The sequence below is a fragment of the Phyllobates terribilis genome, unplaced genomic scaffold, assembly GCF_046119375.1.
Source record: "Phyllobates terribilis strain yellow unplaced genomic scaffold, ASM4611937v1 Scaffold_1__5_contigs__length_1240528914, whole genome shotgun sequence".
Classification (NCBI taxonomy): Eukaryota; Metazoa; Chordata; class Amphibia; order Anura; family Dendrobatidae; genus Phyllobates; species Phyllobates terribilis.
The window spans coordinates 616211975-616231883 of NW_027362761.1; the positions used below are offsets into that span (position 1 = coordinate 616211975).

Below are 19909 nucleotides of genomic sequence, written 5' to 3' on the forward strand. Positions count from 1 at the left end.
TCAGCTGGAGAAGGCTGCAGAAACCACTGTGGGGGATGGGGACACAGCAGAGCGGACGCATAAGCCCCTGCTGCTGCCATGCTGTCCTGTGCAGTGAGCCTCCTCGACCGACCTCTTCTTTATGATATGATGCTGGGAATGGAACATGGAGGGAGGAGCAGACGCACTGTAAGTCCTGCTCTTCCTCCACTATTGTCCCCAGTGTGCTGTGCGGCCCGGGCACCCTGACCACAGGGGAACACTCACCATTGGGACGTGCCGTGCAGGAGGACAGAGACAGCAGCCAGTGAGCGCTCACCAGTCTGGTGGGGAAAGCGTTCATTGGCCAGCATCTCTCTGCCTGCATGACGCCCCCTTTTTGAAGTCCCCAGTCCTGCCCTCTGCGCACTGCTCTCTCCTGGGTGTCAGAATGATTACCGGTGGAGGTGAGAGCGGCCACGTGCTGCTTGACACCAGGCCCCTTTCACTCCCGCCCATAATCTGAGTGTCTCCATAGTGGCTGTGTAGGCTGCTGCTATGGGTAGTATGCGCCTGCCTGCAGTTTCACTGGCTGTATGTCCGCCCATTTTGCTGCCTGCTTATGACTTCTCAAGGTCATTTTATTGACCTCTGCAGCCACTATTCCATAATGTGACCAGTTAAAATGCTCAAGCTGGTGGAAGATCCTCTTTAAACATCCAAATCATTTTATTTTTTTCCTTTTTTAAATTTTTCTTCCCCAATTTTGTTTTGGATTAGATTTGACCATAAAATCTCATTCGGAACCAAATCGATTCAGCAAAAATGTAAAGTTTAAAGTGTTCCAACGCCTTCAACTGCCCTGAAAATACATCTACGACACTCTCAGGCCTCCCACAGTTTATTCAAATTTATAAAACACAAGTGAATATTACAGTTTCTTTCCTTCATGAGTTCTCTGATGTAAAAGAAGATTCCATTTTTGTATAAAACGTTTCTCACACAATGAACATGAATACGGCTTCTCTCCAGTGTGAATTTTCTCATGTGCCACAAGATTTGATTTATCTGCAAAGCATTTCTCACAGTGTGAACATGAATACGGCTTTTCTCCAGTATGAATTCTCTGGTGTTTAACAAGATCTGATTTATTTCGAAAACATTTCCCACATTCTGAACATGAATACGGCTTCTCTCCTGTGTGAATTTTCTCATGTGTATTAAGTCTTGATTTATCTGCAAAGCATTTCCCACATTCTGAACATGAATACGGCTTCTCTCCAGTGTGAATTCTCTGGTGTTTAACAAGATCTGATTTATTTCTAAAACATTTCCCACATTCTGAACATAAATATGGAGTCTCTCCTATGTGAATTCTCTGATGCTTAACAAAGCTTGAATTATTTCTAAAACATTTCCCACATTCTGAACATAAATACGGCTTCTCTCCAGTATGAATTCTCTGATGTTTAATAAGACTCCCTTTGTCTGTGAAGGAATTTTCACATTCCGAACATGAAAATGGCTTTTCTCCTGTGTGAATTCTCTGATGTGTAATAAGATTCACTTTAAATGTAAAGCATTTCCCACATTCTGAACATGAATACAGCTTCTCCCCTGTGTGGATTCTCTGATGTTTAATAAGATCTGATTTATCTGTGAAGGTCTTCTCACATTCTGAACATGAAAATGGCTTTTCTCCTGTATGAATTCTCTGATGTGTAATAAGACTCCACTTAACTGTAAAAGACTTCCCACACACTGAACATGAAAATGGCTTTTCTCCTTTGTGAATTCTCTGATGTGTAATAAGACTTGATTTATCTGTAAAAGACTTCCCACATACTGAACATGAAAATGGCTTTTCTCCTGTGTGAATTCTCTGGTGTTTAACAAGACGTGATTTATAATTTAAGCATTTCCCACATTCTGAACAGGGGTATCGATTTTCTCCTTTGTGCTTTCTTTGTGCCTGAGCTGAGCTTTTAGTAAATTGCTTGTCACACTGAAATCTTTTATCCACTTTGTCACCTGGAGTTGTGGCAACAATGTGAGATTGTTCAGGAGAGGGTTCCTCATGATCAGGAGGATTATAAGAAAGTGAAGTGCTGTGAAGTCCAGAAGGTGCAGGAAGGGTGATGAGGTTTTCTCCATTAGAATGCTTCCTGATATCTTCTTTTTTATAACTTAGTGATAAACCGTTATTCTCACAAGGATTTCCTATAAGAATAAAAGACAAAAAAAAATCACATCTAATCTACAACACAAATGAGATTTTTACATTTATTTCATGGAGCTCACAATAAAGACCCTCGTCAGTGAAAGTACCGGTAATAAGGAAGACAACTACATGCCATGACATTAACACAATGATGGGCAAAGTGAATGACACTTATAAACTGGTGACATTGGCACAAGTCAGGGGTGGCAAAGATGAGACAGGAAATAGACCATTCTTAAAGGGAACCTGTCATCAGGATTTAACCCTTAATGTAGCACCAGTGCCATTTCACTCTCTCAAGCTTCCTATCATGCCCTTAGTGTAAAAAAATGTCCACGCAATTAAAAATTGAGTTTTAATATTTCATGCAAATGATTGACTAGTCACAAAGGCGACCCTACATCCACAAGTAGTCGAGCTCCAGCCACCGTAATCATGTCTAAAGCACACCTAAGGGCATGATAGGAAACCTTAGAAGGAGACTGAAATAGCAGAGAAGGCACATTAAGGGGGTAAGTCCTAGAAAACAAAAAATGGAGTTAAACACATTGTAAAAATCCCTAAGCTCTGCTGATTCTGCTCTTTTCTGTGTTGCGTCACTCCATTGCAGAGATATTTACATTTGTTCCTCCTGGAGAGCACTATGTGAAATCTCTGCCTTCTTCAGTCATCTTGGAGACATGTGCTTTCTCCAGTCTTCCCAGATGCTGACAATCAGAGCTTGGCAGCCTCAGACTGCTAGGTCAGATGCCGAGCTGTGATTAGCAGCATCTGGGAGGGGTGAAAGCGAATGTCCCCAGAGAAGACTCTGAAGAAAGCCCAGCTGGACTGAAGAGTAGAGATTTCACATGGTGCACTCCAGAAGGAAAAAATCTGAATATCTCTGCAATAGAGTGACGCAGTGTGTAAAATCGGCGTCTCTGCCTCCTGCCCGGCAGAGACGCCGTCCCCCTTACCACCGCGGTCCTGCGCCGGTGTCTTCTGGCCTCCCTGCAACTGCTGCTGGTGCACGCAGCTTCCCTGGCTCTGTGCTTAGGGCGCGCGCGTGCTCCCTCCCTGTTAAAGGGGCCGCGCGCGCCGTCCTAAAAAGTCCCCGGCCAATGGCCAGAGGACTTCCCCTATAAAAGGCACCTCCTCCAATATGGTTGTAGCTTTGTGTGTTATACTCTGCTTCAGCCCTCAGGTCCCGCTGCTAGCCTGACTACCAGTCCAGCCCGCCAGCCTGACTACAAGTCCAGCCCGCCAGCCTGACTACAAGTCCAGCCCGCCAGCCTGACAACAAGTCCAGCCCGCCAGCCTGACTACAAGTCCAGTCCGCCTGCTTGTCTACTCTCCAGCCCGACAGTCTGTCTTCAGTCCAGTCCGCCAGTCTGTCTAGGGGCTCTGTCCGCCTGCTTACCTGGAAGCACCTGCCCGTTACCTGCCAGCCAGCCTACCTGGAGGCTCCTGCCTGTTACCTGCCGTGCCTGCCAGCTCGCTTACCAAGAAGCACCTGCCGTGCCTACCAGCCAGCCTACCCGGAGGCTCCTGCCCGTTGCCTGCCAGCCCGTCTGCCCGGATCACCCGTCAGCCTGCCTGCCGTGCTCATCTGCTGTACCAGTCTTTCCCTGCCTTCTGACCCGTGGGAGTCACCTGCTCTCATACAAGGTCGGTCCCCAGAGTAGCACCTGGTCCCTCTGCTCGGTCCTTCCCTGGTCACGGAGTCGATTGAGCCACCGTACGACCTTGGTCGGTCTGAGTTGATACCTAGTTACGCCCCTCTGGTCCCTCCTTGCACCGCAGCACAGAGGTTCCACCACCGGATCCGTAACAGTTTGCACGGGCCATGGAACCCTGTAGCCCCCAGGCCCCTTCGCTTGCTGACTTGTACCAGGAGGTTTCTCGTCAGAGATCCCAACAGGAAACCATCCTGACCTACCTGCGGTCTGTCAACACTCGCCTGGACACGCTGTCTGTTCCACCTGTGTCCGCCCCAAGTTGAGCGACACCCGCTCCGGCAGCTCCGCTACCTACCAATACCACGGCATCCAGCCTAGGACCCCGGCTTTCTGCGCCTCCTCGTTTTGGAGGTGACCCCGTCCTATGTCGGGGCTTTCTGAACCAGTGCACGCTGCACTTTGAACTTCTGCCACATCAGTTTCCCTCCGACCGGGCCAAGGTGGCGTTCATCATGTCTCACCTCACCGGGGAAGCATTGGCATGGCTTAACCCTCTATGGGAGAGAGGGGATTCCCTGGTGTCCGATCTTCCGGCTTTCCTCACTGCCTTCCGGAAGGTCTTCGATGAACCCAGACGAAGGACCTCTACTGCCTCCTCATTGCTCCATCTCCGCCAAGGGAGTCTCACCGTGGCCCAGTATGCCATACGGTTCCGTACCCTCGCTTCTGAGCTTGCCTGGGACAACGAGGCCCTGGTGTCCACCTTCTGGGAGGGCCATTCCGGTCGGATTAAGGACGAGTTAGCCGGCCGGGACATTCCTACCACCCTGGATGACCTGGTGTCACTAGCAACCCGGATTGACATCCGTTTCCTAGAACGTGCTAAGGAGACTACCCAGGAGAGAAGAGTTCCTCGTCTTGCTCCTGCTTTCCAGAGACCTGCTTCCCAACCTGCAACTCCCTGGGCACGCTCGCCCGAACCTATGCAGATCGACCAGACCAAGATGGTCAAATCTCACCAAGAGACACGCCGAGCCGAGGGGAGCTGTTTCTACTGTGGCAGTAAGGAGCACCTGATTCGTTCCTCCCCGGTGAAGCCGGGAAACTCCAGTGTCTAGGACCGCTCGGAGAGGTCGTCCTAGGCAAAAGCAAATCCTCTCCATTCTTGACTTTATCCATCTCTGTTTCCTGTGGAGAGAACCGCTTCTTTGAAACCGCACATATGGATTCAGGAGCCGCTGGGAATCTCATATCCCAGTCCCTTGTAGAGAAGTATCAGATTCCTACCAAACCTCTGGCCGAACCATTGGCAGTCGCTTCCGTGGATGGAAGACTCCTTCCGGTGACCATCTTGCTCGTGACAGAGCCCGTAATCCTGCAGGTGGGAATGTTGCACTCCGAGAGGATTTCCTTCCATGTGCTTTCTGGACTCTCTCACCCCCTTTTGCTAGGTCTACCCTGGCTACAGAAACATGAACCCGTTCTGAACTGGCAATCCGGTGAATTGCTCCGTTAGGGGCAGGATTGCCATGAGACCTGCCTGGTTACGGTTCGCCCCCCTATCTACTCCGACTAATTTACCCGGTCTACCGGCACCCTACTGGCCCTATGCTGATGTCTTCGACAAGAAGGAGGCAGAGACTCTGCCACCCCATAGGCCATATGATTGCCCTATCGACCTGATACCTGGTGCCACTCCACCCTGTGGACGTTTCTACCTGTTGTCGTTGGCCGAAACCCGGGCCATGTAGGAGTACGTCGAAGAAAATCTGGCTAGGGGATTCATCCGGAAATCTTTCTCCCCAGCTGGAGCCGGATTCTACTTCGTTAAAAAGAAAGACGGTCCACTACGTCCATGTATCGACTATAGAGGACTCAACCAAATCACTGTCAAAAACAAATACCCCCTGCCGCTCATCTCTGAGCTGTTCGACCGTCTTAAAGGCGCGAAGATCTTCACCAAGCTCGATCTTCGTGGGGCGTATAACCTGGTCCGGGTCCGCCAAGCAGACAAGTGGAAGACGGCATTCAATACCCGGGACGGTCACTATGAATACCGTGTGATGCCCTTCGGTCTCTGTAATGCTCCCGCCGTCTTCCAAGAATTAGTTAATGACATCTTCCGTGACCTCTTATATTCTTGCGTTGTGGTGTACCTGGACGACATCTTGGTCTTCTCTCCGGATCTTCCCTCACATCGGAGGGATGTTCGTCAGGTCCTGCTTAGGCTCAGGCAGAATCACCTATATGCAAAATTTTAGAAATGCCTCTTCGAACAGCCCTCTCTTCCGTTCCTGGGCTATATTATCTCTAAGACAGGTCTACGGATGGACCCCGAGAAGGTCTCTGCCGTATTAAAGTGGCCCCGTCCGGAGGGGTTGAAGGCGATTCAGCGATTCCTGGGCTTCGCCAACTATTACCGTCTCTTCATCCCACATTTCTCTTCCCGGACTGCTCCCATCTCTGCGCTCACCCGTAAGGGAGCAAATCCTAAGGAAGAGCCGTCCGAAGCGGAGGAGGCCTTCCTCTCTTTAAAACAAGCCTTCTCTTCTGCCCCTGTGCTGCACCGTCCGGATAACAACAAACAATTCTTTCTGGAGGTCGATGCTTCCTCTTCCGGAGCCGGAGCGGTGCTCACCCAGAAATCTCCATCCGGGAGAATGGTAACCTGCGGCTTCTTCTCCAAGCTCTTCTCCTCGTCTGAGCGCAACTACTCCATAGGAGATCGAGAACTGCTAGCCATCAAATTGGCGCTGGAGGAGTGGCGTTACCTGCTCGAGGGGACTCTGCACCTGGTGGTCATCTCTACTGACCACAAAAACTTGGCTTATCTTCAGAACGCCCAAAGACTCAATCCGGGTCAGGCCCGGTGGTCTTTGTTCTTTGCCTGCTTTAACTTTACCCTACATTACCGCCCGGCGGACAAGAACGTTAAAGCAGACGCCTTGTCCCGATCCTTCCTGTCTTCCGATCAAGAGGAGGAGCCTATGCATATCATCGATCCCTCCAAAGTGATGAATGTGGCCCCCTTGGATCTGTCTCGTCTCCCACCCGGTAAGACGTTTGTAGCGGTTCCGGATCGTAAGAAGGTTCTTCAATGGGGTCATTCATCTAAACTAGCCGGCCATGCTGGCCAGAAGAAGAGCTTCCTGCTCATTACCCGGCATTACTGGTGGCCTACCCTGCACCAGGATGTGGTAGACTTCGTCACGGCCTGTTCGTCCTGTGCCCGCAACAAGGTTCCCAGACATCTTCCTGTCGGCCGTCTCCTGCCTCTTCCCGTACCTGCTGCCCCGTTGCAACACATTGCTATGGACTTTATTACGGATCTCCCTGTTTCTGCCGGTTGTACGATCATTTGGGTGGTCGCTGACCGCTTTTCTAAAATGGCCCACTTCATCCCTCTGCATCTGTGCTGGCTAAGGACTTCATCCATCACATCTTTCGTCTCCACGGCCTACCCCTCCACATTGTGTCTGATCGAGGGGTTCAGTTCACTTTGCGCTTCTGGAGAGCTACGTGTAAGCTGATGGATGTCACCCTGGATTTCTCCTCCGCTTACCATCAGCAGTCCAATGGCCAAGTGGAGCGTATCAACCAGATCCTTACCAGCTACCTCCAGCACTTTGTCAACGCTCACCATACCGATTGGGTGGAGCTCCTACCTTAGGCCGAGTTCTCCTACAACAACCATGAGAGCGAATCTTCTTCCAAGTCCCCGTTCTTTGTGGTCTATGGTCAACATCCCCAGACTCCGTTTCCCATTTCCGCTTCTGTGGACAACCCGGCCGCGGAGTCTCTGGTCAGCGAATTTTCCACTATTTGGGAGGACACTAGATCCGCACTTCTTCAATCCTCCGAGCGGATGAAGAGACATGCTGATAAGAGACGTCTGGATCCACCTCAATTCAGTCCGGGAGACAAGGTTTGGCTCTCCTCCAAACATGTTTGTCTCAAAATACACTCCTATAAGTTGGGTCCACGGTTCATCGGCCCATTTGAAGTCCTCAAGCAAATCAACCCAGTAGCCTACAAGTTAAAACTCCCGGCCACCTTACGGATTCTCAACTCCTTCCACGTATCTCTCCTCAAACCAGTTGTGCTTAATTATTTTTCCGACAATCCAGGTACCTCCCCAGCTCCGGTCTCCGCTGAGGATGTCTATGAGGTAGAGAACATTCTGGCCACCAAGAGGGTAAGAGGAAAAACCTTTTTTCTGGTGGATTGGAAGGGGTTTGGCCCAGAGGAGAGAACTTGGGAACCCAGGGAGAACATCCAAGCCCCGCTTCTCCTTAAAAAATTTCTTGCCGGCCTGAAAAAGAGGGGGCGTAAAGGGGGGGGAGGGTACTGTAGCATTGGCGTCTCTGCCTCCTGCCCGGCAGAGACGCCGTCGCCTTTACCGCCGCGGTCCTGCTCCAGCGTCTTCTGGCCTCCCTGCAGCTGCTGCTGGTGCACGCAGCTTCCCTGCTCTGTGCTTAGGGCGCACACGCGCGCTCCCTCCCTCTTGAAGGGGCCGCGCGTGCCGTCCTAAAAAGTCCCCGGCCAATGGAGGACTTCCCCTATTAAAAGGCACCTTCTCCAATATGGAGGTGCCCGTGCAAGGTTGTAGCTTTGTGTGTTATACTCTGCTTCAGCCCTCAGGTCCCACTGCTAGCCTGACTACCAGTCCAGCCCGCCAGCCTGACTACAAGTCCAGCCCGCCAGCCTGACTACAAGTCCAGCCCGCCAGCCTGACTACAAGTCCAGCCCGCCAGCCTGACTACAAGTCCAGCCCGCCAGCCTGACTACAAGTCCAGCCCGCCAGCCTGACTACAAGTCCAGCCCGCCAGCCTGACTACTCTCCAGCCCGACAGTCTGTCTTCAGTCCAGTCCGCCAGTCTGTCTAGGGGCTTTGCCGCCTGCTTACCTGGAAGCACCTGCCCGTTACCTGCCGTACCTGCCAGCCAGCCTACCTGGAGGCTCCTTCCTGTTACCTGCCGTGCCTGCCAGCTCGCATACCTAGAAGCACCTGCCTGTTACCTGCCGTGCCTACCAGCCAGCCTACCTGGAGGCTCCTGCCCGTTACCTGCCGTGTCTGCCAGCCAGCCTACCTGGAGGCTCCTACCTGGAGGCTCCTGCCTGTTACCTGCCATGCCTGCCAGCCAGTCTGCCCGGATCACCCATCAGCCTGCCTGCCGTGCTCATCTGCTGTACCGGTCAGTCCCTGCCTTCTGACCCGTGGGAGTCACCTGCTCTCATACAAGGTCGGTCCCCAGAGTAGCACCTGGTCCCTCTGCTCAGTCCTTCCCTGGTCACGGAGTCGATTGAGCCGCTGTACGATCTTGGTCGGTCCGAGTTGATAACTAGTTACGCCCCTCTGGTCCCTCCTTGCACCGCAGCACAGAGGTTCCACCAACCGGATCCGTAACACAGTGCAAAACGGAAAACGGCAAAATAATTAAAAAAGGTATAACTAAATTATTGGAGCAAGTGACAAGTCCTCTTTAAAATTTGTGTTGGAAGCAGGAAAAATTGTAAAACGTATGTCAAGGCAACTAGTTCAGATTGTCTGAAAAGTAACCTGGTTTACCCAGTATGCACCGTGGTCCATGGAAAAAAACCTACAGGAGTACAAAGTACTGAAATAGTTAATGCTGGATGGTTAGTGCCCATGCTCCCCCTGTCCACCACTAAAAGTGCTTGTAATGGGCAAGGGAGTGTGAGGAGTGGATGATGGAGCAGGAGAAGATGGCCTCTTCTAATGAATCACATTTCCATCACGTGGCCGGCCGGTGATTGTGCGTCAGTTCCCTGGGGCAGAGCTGGGGCAGGGGGCGCTATGAGAAGACTTTCCCATTACTGAGATAGGAGAGGACAGTCACTACTGGTCAGAGTCCATGTAGATGGGAGGAGCTCTGCCTCTAGCCCCGCCCTCCTCTCCCCTCCCCCTACACAGAATCTTATCAGTAGCGTCCGTCACCTCCGATCTCAGTGATGGAACAATGTTTCCTAACTGAATAGAGATTTTACCCCGGAACCGAGAATCCTGAGACGGAATAAGAAATACGCAGATTTCTGTGGAGACTCCGGGGACAAAGTTTCCTATTTCCATCTCGTCTATTCTTACAATTCATGAAGTTTATTCCTCTTATTCTTGTGTAATAAAGACTGATCAGGACGTTGTGTATATTATATGGGAACAATGAGGAATACTGTCACCATGTAACAATACATCACTTATCAGAATTTGGCAACAGAAAACTAAATATATTTGTTATTGGCTTGGATTAGTTGTATTACCGCAGTTACAGCGACCCTCCACCCCGGGACTGAACACTACACATTTCCCTGTACAGTCCCCTATGGGGTCCTCTGCCCTCCGCTGCCCCCTCAGATCGGTGGTCCCTTCCCCCGGCTTCCAGGATGGCCAGTGCAGTGGCATGGGGAGTGCAGTAATATATTAATATAAAATATTTGTCCCCCTTGAACTTTTCTAGCTTTTGCCACATTTCTGGCTTCAAACATAAAGATATAAGCTTGACATGAGCTGGTGGGAGCGGACCCCACAGGCCGGTCTTATCCTGGAGGGGCGTGACTAAGTGTCTACCGGTATTCACTAGAGCCTCTGATGGTGGATAGGCTGGGCTGCCGGTAGACACCAGGTACCACTCCAGGTCAGTCCCGGGACTGCAGCAGCTGAGCGGAGGGTCAGAGACTCGGGTACGGGGTACAGGTGGGCGAGGTAGAAGCGTAGTCAGACGGTCCGAGGTAAGGGCAGGCTGCACTGGTTCAGAATTCGTAGCTGAGGTCGGGAGCGGAGAGATCAGGATAAACGAGCAGACAAGCCGAGAGATAACAGGAGGGATAAACAACAAAACACCTTAACTGGGAACTAGATGCCGACAGCAAACTGTGACCTGAGCTCAGGCGAGGTGTGGAGGGCGACGCTGCCTGATAGAGCATCTTAAGCCAAACCAACAAAAAAATGAACTGCATGCAAAATAGAAGCATGTTCACACTGGCCTGAAAACAGACAAAACCCAAAACAGAAATAAAATAAATACCCTGCAGTAAATAAATAAGTAACAGTGCATAGAAATAACATTGGGTCATTAGTAAACACAGTTTTTGATCAAAAAAAGCGTAGAAGCCATCCCAGCAACGTCAAGGTGTGCCCAAGTTCAGGATGGTCCTAACCTCTAATATTAAGTCTTTGTGTGCACGTTCAGGATTTTAATGCAGAAAATCCCTTATGGTTTCTGCATCTCTTGGCAGGAAAAACACTGCAGAAAAAAAACGTGCTTTTTGCTGCGACTTTGATGAAATTTTTTATGCGGTTTTTGTACATCAAACTTGGGACCCTTGGATTACCGTCAGACCTGGGGTGAGTATATTGGTTAATTTAAATGACCTAAGAATGTGTTTGTTGTATTTCAAAAAAAGTATTTTATTCTCTGTGTGTGTGTGTGTGTGTGTGTGTGTGTGTGTGTGTGTGTGTGTGTGTGTGTGTGTGTGTGTGTGTGTGTGTGTGTGTTTATTTAACTCTTCACTTGGGATTAGTAATGAAAGGGTCTGATTGACACCTTTTCATCACCAAACAAAAGGGCTAGGTGTCAGCTAAACCCAATCTCATTGTATTCCCATTCATGTCATTTCTGAAGCAGCTGAGAGCTTCAATTGTTAGCCTAGGAAGACAAACATGTTCCCTGGCTATTAATAACAGCTCACAGCTGTTTCATTAGCCGCTATGTCCCCACGATCAGCAACCACAAGCGTATTTTAGCTGCGTCCAAAACTCGGTGTTCTAATGCCGCACTTTTGTCAATACTTGCTGATCCACTGCATATAATGACATTTTAATCCGTCAAAATCTGCAGCGGAGACTATCGTGTCTGCTACAGAAATTGACATGCTGCTGGTGAGTTTGGGTACATGCCCATGATCAGGAGCCGCTGCGGGTTTGAAGCAGCATGGTCACATAGCCTAAAATTTAAAAAAAATGGCATGCGCTCTCTCGTCATTGTCATAACCAGTTGAGGGAAAGCCGACCGCTGGGAGCTGATATTAGTAGCCGGAGAAGGGGCCAAAAAATGTTCCCTGGCTATTAACAGCCCACAGCTGTTTGCTTAGCCTTTACTGGCTAGATTACCCCAGAAAAAAATTGACGTAGTGTCCCCCTATAAAATGTAACCAGAAAAGGCTAAACAGACAGCTGCCGTCTGATATTAATAGCCAGGGAAGGGGCCATACATACTAGCCCCCTCCGCGGCAAATAATATCAGCTCTCACCAGCCCCAGAAAAGGCGCATCCATAAGATGTGCCAAATCTGGCGCTTATCTTCCGCTCTTCCCACTGCCGTGTAGCAGTGGCGAGTGGGATAATAAGATTGGGGTTCATGTCAGCCTTGTATTGGCGGCTAATACGAAGCCCAGGTTAGTAATGGAGAGAAGTGTATAAGACGTCCCCATTACTAACCACATTGTAAAGGGTTTTGACAGTTTTTCAAGAAAGACATGGCCAGAACAAAGTCTTTTATTTAAATAAAATTCCTCGCAGTTTTAAAAATTTATTTTTTTAAAAAAACAGCATGTACTGATATAACGCCCAATCCCCGGATCCCTCGTCTCCTGTAAAAAAAACAAAAAAACCATATCCCTCACCCTCATATGTCCGCTGTCATGATCTCCAGCTGATGAACTCAGGTGAACTCAGTCCCGGCAGCGCAGCAATGTACACTGTCCGGAAGGGTCACACTCCTGTCAGTGTATCGCCGGGTGATCTGGTCGCCGGGGAACATCGGGAGGACGGCGGACAGGTGAGTACTAAAGGTGTTTTTATTTTAATATAGATTTTTATTTTTTTATTTTATTTTGTTTTTTTAACACAGACGCTGGCTGATGAGACTACTTCTCTCCTCAGCCGCGCCTTCTCTCGTTGTTATTAGCGGGAGCGGCGGTCGGAAGATGGGAAGAGTAGTCTTCTTCCCCGGCCCGGGTACCATTCTTTTTGCGTTTTTGCGGCGTATTTGACTCATTGACTTGAATTGAGTCAGTCAGATACGCAGCAAACATCCACAGCAAATCCGCAAATATTTTTATACCTTCGTTTTTGCTGCGGATTTAACTGACTCAATTCAAGTCTGTGGGTGTAAAACGCTGCAGAAACGCTAAAAAGAATTGACATGCTGCAGATTTAATTGCAATGACAATCCTGACAGGAAAATTCCTGATCATGTGCACAGCACTTCAGGATTGTCATTGCATTACCTGGCACACGGATTACCTAGCGTTTTTGGTGAATTTCCGCGTGGAAAAAAATACCACGAAAGCGCATCAAAAACACACACTGTGCACATAACCTAAAACCTTACCCTGCGTCATAGTAACATCCTGTGTGAATTAGTGCTGAGCAGCACCAGGACCCAAACATGGACACACAGCTAGTGAGAAGCTTTATGTATGTGATATCCAGCTGAAATAAAGGTGGCCACACCCTTACCTGCACTCAATGCAGAAACCTAAAGCTAAACTGGAATCAAGTTAGTATGGATGCAAAATAGAAGCACGTTAACATTGGCTGAAAACAGACAAAACCTTGAAGCTTAAAGCTCATCAAGAGAATGCCATGAGTGTGCAAAGCAGTCATCAAAGCAAAAGGTGGCTACTTTGAAAAACCTAGAATATAAGACATATTTTCAGTTGTTTCACACTTTTTTGTTAAGTATATAATTCCACATGTGTTAATTCATAGTTTTGATGCCTTCAGTGTGAATGTACAATTTTCATAGTCATGAAAATACAGAAAAATCTTTAAATGAGGTGTGTCCAAACTTTTGGTCTGTACTGTATACAAGGATTATATAAAGGAGACATTAAAATACATTAGCAGTTACACAAAATAATAAGGATTAAGGAAGAAACTTACTATACGATCGCTGAGACGATTCAGTATAGGTGGAGGAGGGGCTTCCCGACTTGATTATATTGTTATCGAACAGGATCCGTTGCTTATTGTCTTTATACCCCTCTGGCAATGAATGTTCCCCCAACCTCAGCAAACTATTTTATGCTGAAGGGAGAGACCTACCCACACACCACTTGTGCTGACATCATGGGGCTCGTCTCCAGCCTGTTCATTTTATAAAAAAAGCTAACTCCTGAGAGGACTTATTGCTCGTTTATCGCAGAAGCTTGCAAGCGATGCCATTTTTTCCGTTATGATTTTACCTTTGTTTAGAGACCACACATGATACAGTTGTCGTCTGCTATTTTGCTACTTTTGCGCCACAGCTTCCTGGTTTAACTTACGGCAATCAGAAAATATGCATACGTTCCTTGGCTGACCCTGCCACTAAAAATATAGGTCCCTTTATTATCGATTGTATGGAACTTTAGGTATGCCCTATTTCGTATCGGCTCGAAAATCCTGCAAGACCTCTAATAAATTCCTTTTGAAGCTCAGGAGTGAGATTTCAACAGTTATCTGTAAATTGTCCCCTGCCTTTTCCAGGGGAAAGAACCATTGCATTTTAATTAGGTTAGGTTGGTGACACCTATCTTGCCAGCATTTGTGTAAGGCCTTACTCATGAGTGTGTTAATTGGGTTTTTGTGCGGAGATTTACCTAGAGACAGCTCTTGTCTTTTGACAAGTGGTGGATAAGGGAAGGGGTCAGGGGACTTCAGGGGAAGAAAGAAAGAATATGTTCAATATTTCTCAATATTTTCCAGACAATCACCATCATCATCATCATCATCACACGCCGGTCATCATCAGACACGCCGGTCATTATTACACACCTGTGGAAACATCTACCGGAATCTCCTCCTTCACGTCACTCACACACGGCTGATCCTCCCTCGTCATCGCTTCTTCTTCTGTCTCGTCCTTCACTTTATTCTTAGTCGGATCTTCCTCCTTATATATCAGATGTAACAATCAGCGCAATACAAGAAGCCACCAAAATCTGTGACATCTATGACATCGATCAGAAATGTCCCCCCATATACAGATCCGGTACAGGGCTCAGCACCGTCTACCTGATGACTCTCCGGGATGTTGTGATTCTCCTCTGGACAGTCCTGGGAATACAGAGGACGGGGACATCTCTCTGGTGGATTTCTCCTCCTGGATGCATCTGTGGGAAACACACAGAGACTGAATACATGACTTACTGTGTATCTGTCTATATATGTATCAGGGACTAAGCTACATTGTTGTGGTCGGCACCACCGGTACCGAGGTCCCAGCACATTGTGGACCTCAAGTATGAAGTGATAATCAGCGAGGCCAAAGCCCAATGCTCTCTGCTCTGCACTCGGAGGATGAGGACCCTGAGGAGAGGGACAGAGAAGACCCTCGTCAGACAGATGGAGGAGCCGTGCTAAGAAACACAACTTCTCCAAGTTTCGTCTCCACCAGGGATGGAACCACAGAGGAGCTGGAGAAAGCTCCACATTTCCATCCATCGGTTTCTTCACTCCTAATTCCCCGTTATGGAGATTGGGGGAAGGACGGTGACCATTTACCAGTGATCGTATTTTGAGATCTCATGATGTCACCATGAGGACACGGCCTCCCTCCTGGACAGGATCCACTGGAGAGAACCTGCCGTCCTACTATTAAAAGAAGAGTTACTGCAAATGTATTCTTCTTTAAATAGAGATAAATCTCAATATCCGCCTTGATATAGCCATAACTTTATATTTTTTATTTTTCCGTCCCCATAGCAGTACGAGGGCTCTGTTTTTATGGGACAGTTAAAGAGAAGGAAAGCGTCGGCCTCCTCTGCTGAACAGCGGCTTCTTCACAATGGGCCATTATTATTATATTCTTCTCCCCAGGCGGATGTGTAAGTGGAGCTTTTACACCTGTATTGTGTGGGCGAGTGGAAAGGGAAATATCTATTATCAAATTTACTATAAAAAGTATAAAATAAAATTAGAGAAAAAAAAGAAAGTACTTGATCGCAGGGTCCCAACAAGGCTGCCATAACTGCCGGGGGCCTGTAGAAGACCCCTGTCTCTGCCGCCAAGGTTTTCCTATGAAGCCCGGCACTTATAGGATCACAGGTTCAAGGCCCCATTATCTTAGATTGTTCCCAAAATATGAACAAAAAGAATGGAATAAAATAAAAAACAAACACATTTGTTATTGTCACCTCAGGATTTATCCCACACGGTAAACGCCATAAAAAAGATCAAAAAGTCCCAGATACCCAAAATGGTACCAATAAAGGTCAGCGCGGTATTCTAGAAGATAAGGGAAGATAAAGTGAGGGGTCTCAGGGAAAGTTCCGGATATTTAACCAGTGAAATATATTCTAAAAAAAAACCAAACACACAAGATTGGTGTCGCCATAACGGACCTGGGAAATCGCAGCGAGGTCGTTCTTACCGCCCAATAAATGCCGAGAAACAAAACCCCAAAAAATAAATGTGGAATTGTGGGGTTTTAACTGTTTGACTTCACTTCTAATTTGTTCCTGTTTTCAACACATTATACGGTAAAATGCAGAATTCATCCCGCAGAGAACGCGACGTCCGCGGAAAAATACAACAATTATATCTAATGGAAGAAGGGGAGGAAAAATGCAAAGATGGAAATTTGCCCCATCAGGAAGAGGATGAAACATTGATATTGACTCCTAGGACTGCAGCCTCCTATAGGTGGCGCTAGAGACGCCGTTCTCTGCATACGGGGAGAGGCGACACATTCCCCCTATAGAGAGGAGTGCGCGGTGATCCGACCTTCTCCTCCAGTACGGAAAGTTCTGTGCTTCTCCGTCTGCAGAGCGAGGGGTGAATAGACGCGGGGGCCGGAGAACTGCTGGAGCCTCCATGTCAGGCTCTGGTGGGTGATCAGCTCCACCACGCTCCATCTTTATGTCAGGACTCGTGTTTCGGGGTCTGAGGGACGGTCCGGTGCCGATATTTATCCAGGACTTTGTGCTCAGTACGGAGAAAGTGATTTGTCACAAAGAAGAAGAATGAACGGAGGAGACCAAGGAAGGTCACACAAGCGTCGGCCAAGAGGGAGGAGCCGGACGCCCGACCACGACTGATGACGACATTGAGCCTGCACCGATTCTGAGGGACGGACGAGCGACAGCGGATTAGGGGGAAAATCATCAGTAAATTAACCCCGACTCTGCTAACAATCCACGACAGACTCAGGTACCGAAAGATCTCACAGGAGAGAACAGACAGAAGCGCTGGGACATCTGCAGACAAAATGTGACCGATGCTCTAAGGAAGGTGAAAGATTCTGAAAGAAGCCGCCGAGGACGAAGACTCAAGACTGATGAAGACGACAGCGGAGAAACCGCGACTCACAGATCAGAAGAGAAGAATCAGGGAATGAAAGCTGTGAGAAAATGTAGAGAAAACCAGAGCAAGTCTGGAGAAAAATCATCTATTATAGGAGGAGGCCGAGAGACGTCATCACATCCCCCGGAGCAAACAAGAGTCTCCTCTCACCTGGTGATGTCAGAGGCCGGAGCTCCTCCATCATCACCTCCTGGTACCGATCCTGGTGTCCTCCTAGATACTCCCACTCCTCCATGGAGAGATATACAGCGACGTCCTGACACCTTATAGGAACCTGACAACAACGACACCGTCATCACCCAGAATCCTCCAGTGCTGTCCTGTATAATGTCCCAGCAGTCACCTCTCCACTCATCACCCAGAATCCTCCAGTGCTGTCCTGTATAATGTCCCAGCAGTCACCTCTCCGCTCATCACCCAGAATCCTCCAGTGCTGTCCTGTATAATGTCCCAGCAGTCACCTCTCCGCTCATCACCCAGAATCCTCCAATGCTGTCCTGTATTATGTCCCAGCAGTCACCTCTCCGGTCACCTCCCAGAATCCTCCAGTGCCGTCCTGTATAATGTCCCAGCAGTCACCTCTCCGGTCATCTCCCAAAATCCTCCAGTGCTGTCCTGTATAATGTCCCAGCAGTCACCTCTCAGGTCATCTCCCAGAATCCTCCAGTGCTGTCCTGTATAATGTCCCAGCAGTCACCTCTCCGGTCATCTCCCAGAATCCTCCAGTGCTGTCCTGTATAATGTCCCAGCAGTCACCTCTCCGGTCATCACCCAGAATCCTCCAGTGCTGTCCTGTATAATGTCCCAGCAGTCACCTCTCCGGTCATCTCCCAGAATCTTCCAGTGCCGTCCTGTATAATGTCCCAGCAGTCACCTCTCCGGTCATCACCCAGAATCCTCCAGTGCCGTCCTGTATAATGTCCCAGCAGTCACCTCTCCGGTCATCACCCAGAATCCTCCAGTGCCGTCCTGTATAATGTCCCAGCAGTCACCTCTCCGGTCATCACCCAGAATCCTCCAGTGCTGTCCTGTATAATGTCCCAGCAGTCACCTCTCCGCTCAACACCCAGAATCCTCCAGTGCTGTCCTGTATAATGTCCCAGCAGTCACCTCTCCGCTCATCACCCAGAATCCTCCTGTGCCGTCCTGTATAATGTCCCAGCAGTCACCTCTCCGCTCAGCAGCTCAATCATCTTGTTGCTGAGCTCTAGGATCTTCTTCTTCTTCCTCTCATGTATCGGGGGGTGCGGGGGAGGCTCTGTGATGGGGCCCAGGCTCCGCCCTCCTGACTCCTGGAGATGGATGATGGGAGTCACACCCTCCCCCGGTGTCTTCCTCACTATTGTGTAATCCTGTGTATGGAGAGAGACACTTAGGGAGAAGAGTTCCTTCCCGACTCCAGATCTGACAATCAGTAGAAATCCCGGGATCAATAACCGTCTCCAGTAATCTGGGGCCATAACCTGGAATATTATTACACTCAGGACAGACATCCAGGCCCTCTACAGCTCTTATAGGGAATCCCCATGACAACTCCTCCTGGCAGAGAGCTGCACACAATCACTGCTCTTACAGTAAAGAATCCTTCTCTTCCTCTTCTGGATTTCCTCTTCCCGATGTCGGACTTGTTACATAACACAATAAAGCTGATAGAAATGTAGAGGAGTTACCTCTCCGCTCAGCAGGGAGATGATCTCCAGGGTGAAGTGTAATAATCTTCTGGTGGTCTCGTCCTCGTCCATCCTCGGGGTCATTCAGGAGAAGGAGGGATGAACACTGGATCAGCTGGAGGGATCTCGTCCTGCCAGCGTCTTCATGATAAAGGAGAAGATGGAGATCACAGGGGACAATATAACGACAATCACTGAATTCTGCCGCAAATATCCGACATTTATCAGGAAGAATCTGGAGGAAAAGCCACAAACTCCACCGCGGCCTCCTCCACCGACCTGACCGCTCATTATCAGATTCGTAGGAGGACGGTCACCATGGTAACTACACCTCCAGCAGGAGGGCGGTCACCGTGATAACTGCTCCTCCAGCGCGGGATGGTCACCGTAGTAACTACACCTCCAGCGGGGGACGGTCACCGTGGTAACTCCACCTCCAGCGGGGGACGGTCACCGTGGTAACTCCACCTCCAGTGGGGGACGGTCACCGTGGTAACTCCACCTCCAGCGGGGGCGGTCACCGTGGTAACTCCACCTCCAGCAGGGGACGGTCACCGTGGTAACTCCACCTCCAGCAGGGGACGGTTACCGTGGTAACTCCACCTCCAGCAGGGGACGGTCACCGTGGTAACTCCACCTCCAGCGGGGGACGGTCACCGTGGTAACTCCACCTCCAGCGGGGGATGGTCACCGTGGTAACTCCAGGTCACCGTGGTAACTCCACCTCCAGCGGGGGACGGTCACCATGGTAACTCCACCTCCAGCGGGGGACGGTCACCGTGGTAACTCCACCTCCAGCGGGGGATGGTCACCGTGGTAACTCCAGGTCACCGTGGTAACTCCACCTCCAGCGGGGGACGGTCACCATGGTAACTCCACCTCCAGCAGGGGACGGTCACCGTGGTAACTCCACCTCCAGCGGGGGCGGTGAGGTGAGGAGGAGCCGCTGCACATCCCCCATACAACACTGAGGAGCCGCAGTCACATGGAGCAGGAGCCTCCACAGGAACAGCTCTGATCTCACCCCACACTCTCCTCTCACAGATTCACCACAAACCCTCCCTGTAATCTCACCGGAATGGCGGGAAGCGGAAAC

The 19909-nt window shown here is 49.5% G+C and overlaps 1 protein-coding gene across 1 annotated transcript in view; it reads right to left on the minus strand.

The window, feature by feature from the left end:
- Positions 1 to 825: 825 nt before the first annotated feature.
- The window catches only part of LOC141272976 (uncharacterized), a 66346-nt gene continuing 47262 nt past the window's right edge, over positions 826 to 19909 (minus strand). The window contains exon 11 of the mRNA XM_073684223.1: positions 826 to 1887. Coding sequence (XP_073540324.1) covers positions 890 to 1887 — 998 coding nt within the window. The 3' untranslated portion in view covers positions 826 to 889. The remainder of the gene's footprint in view (positions 1888 to 19909) is intronic.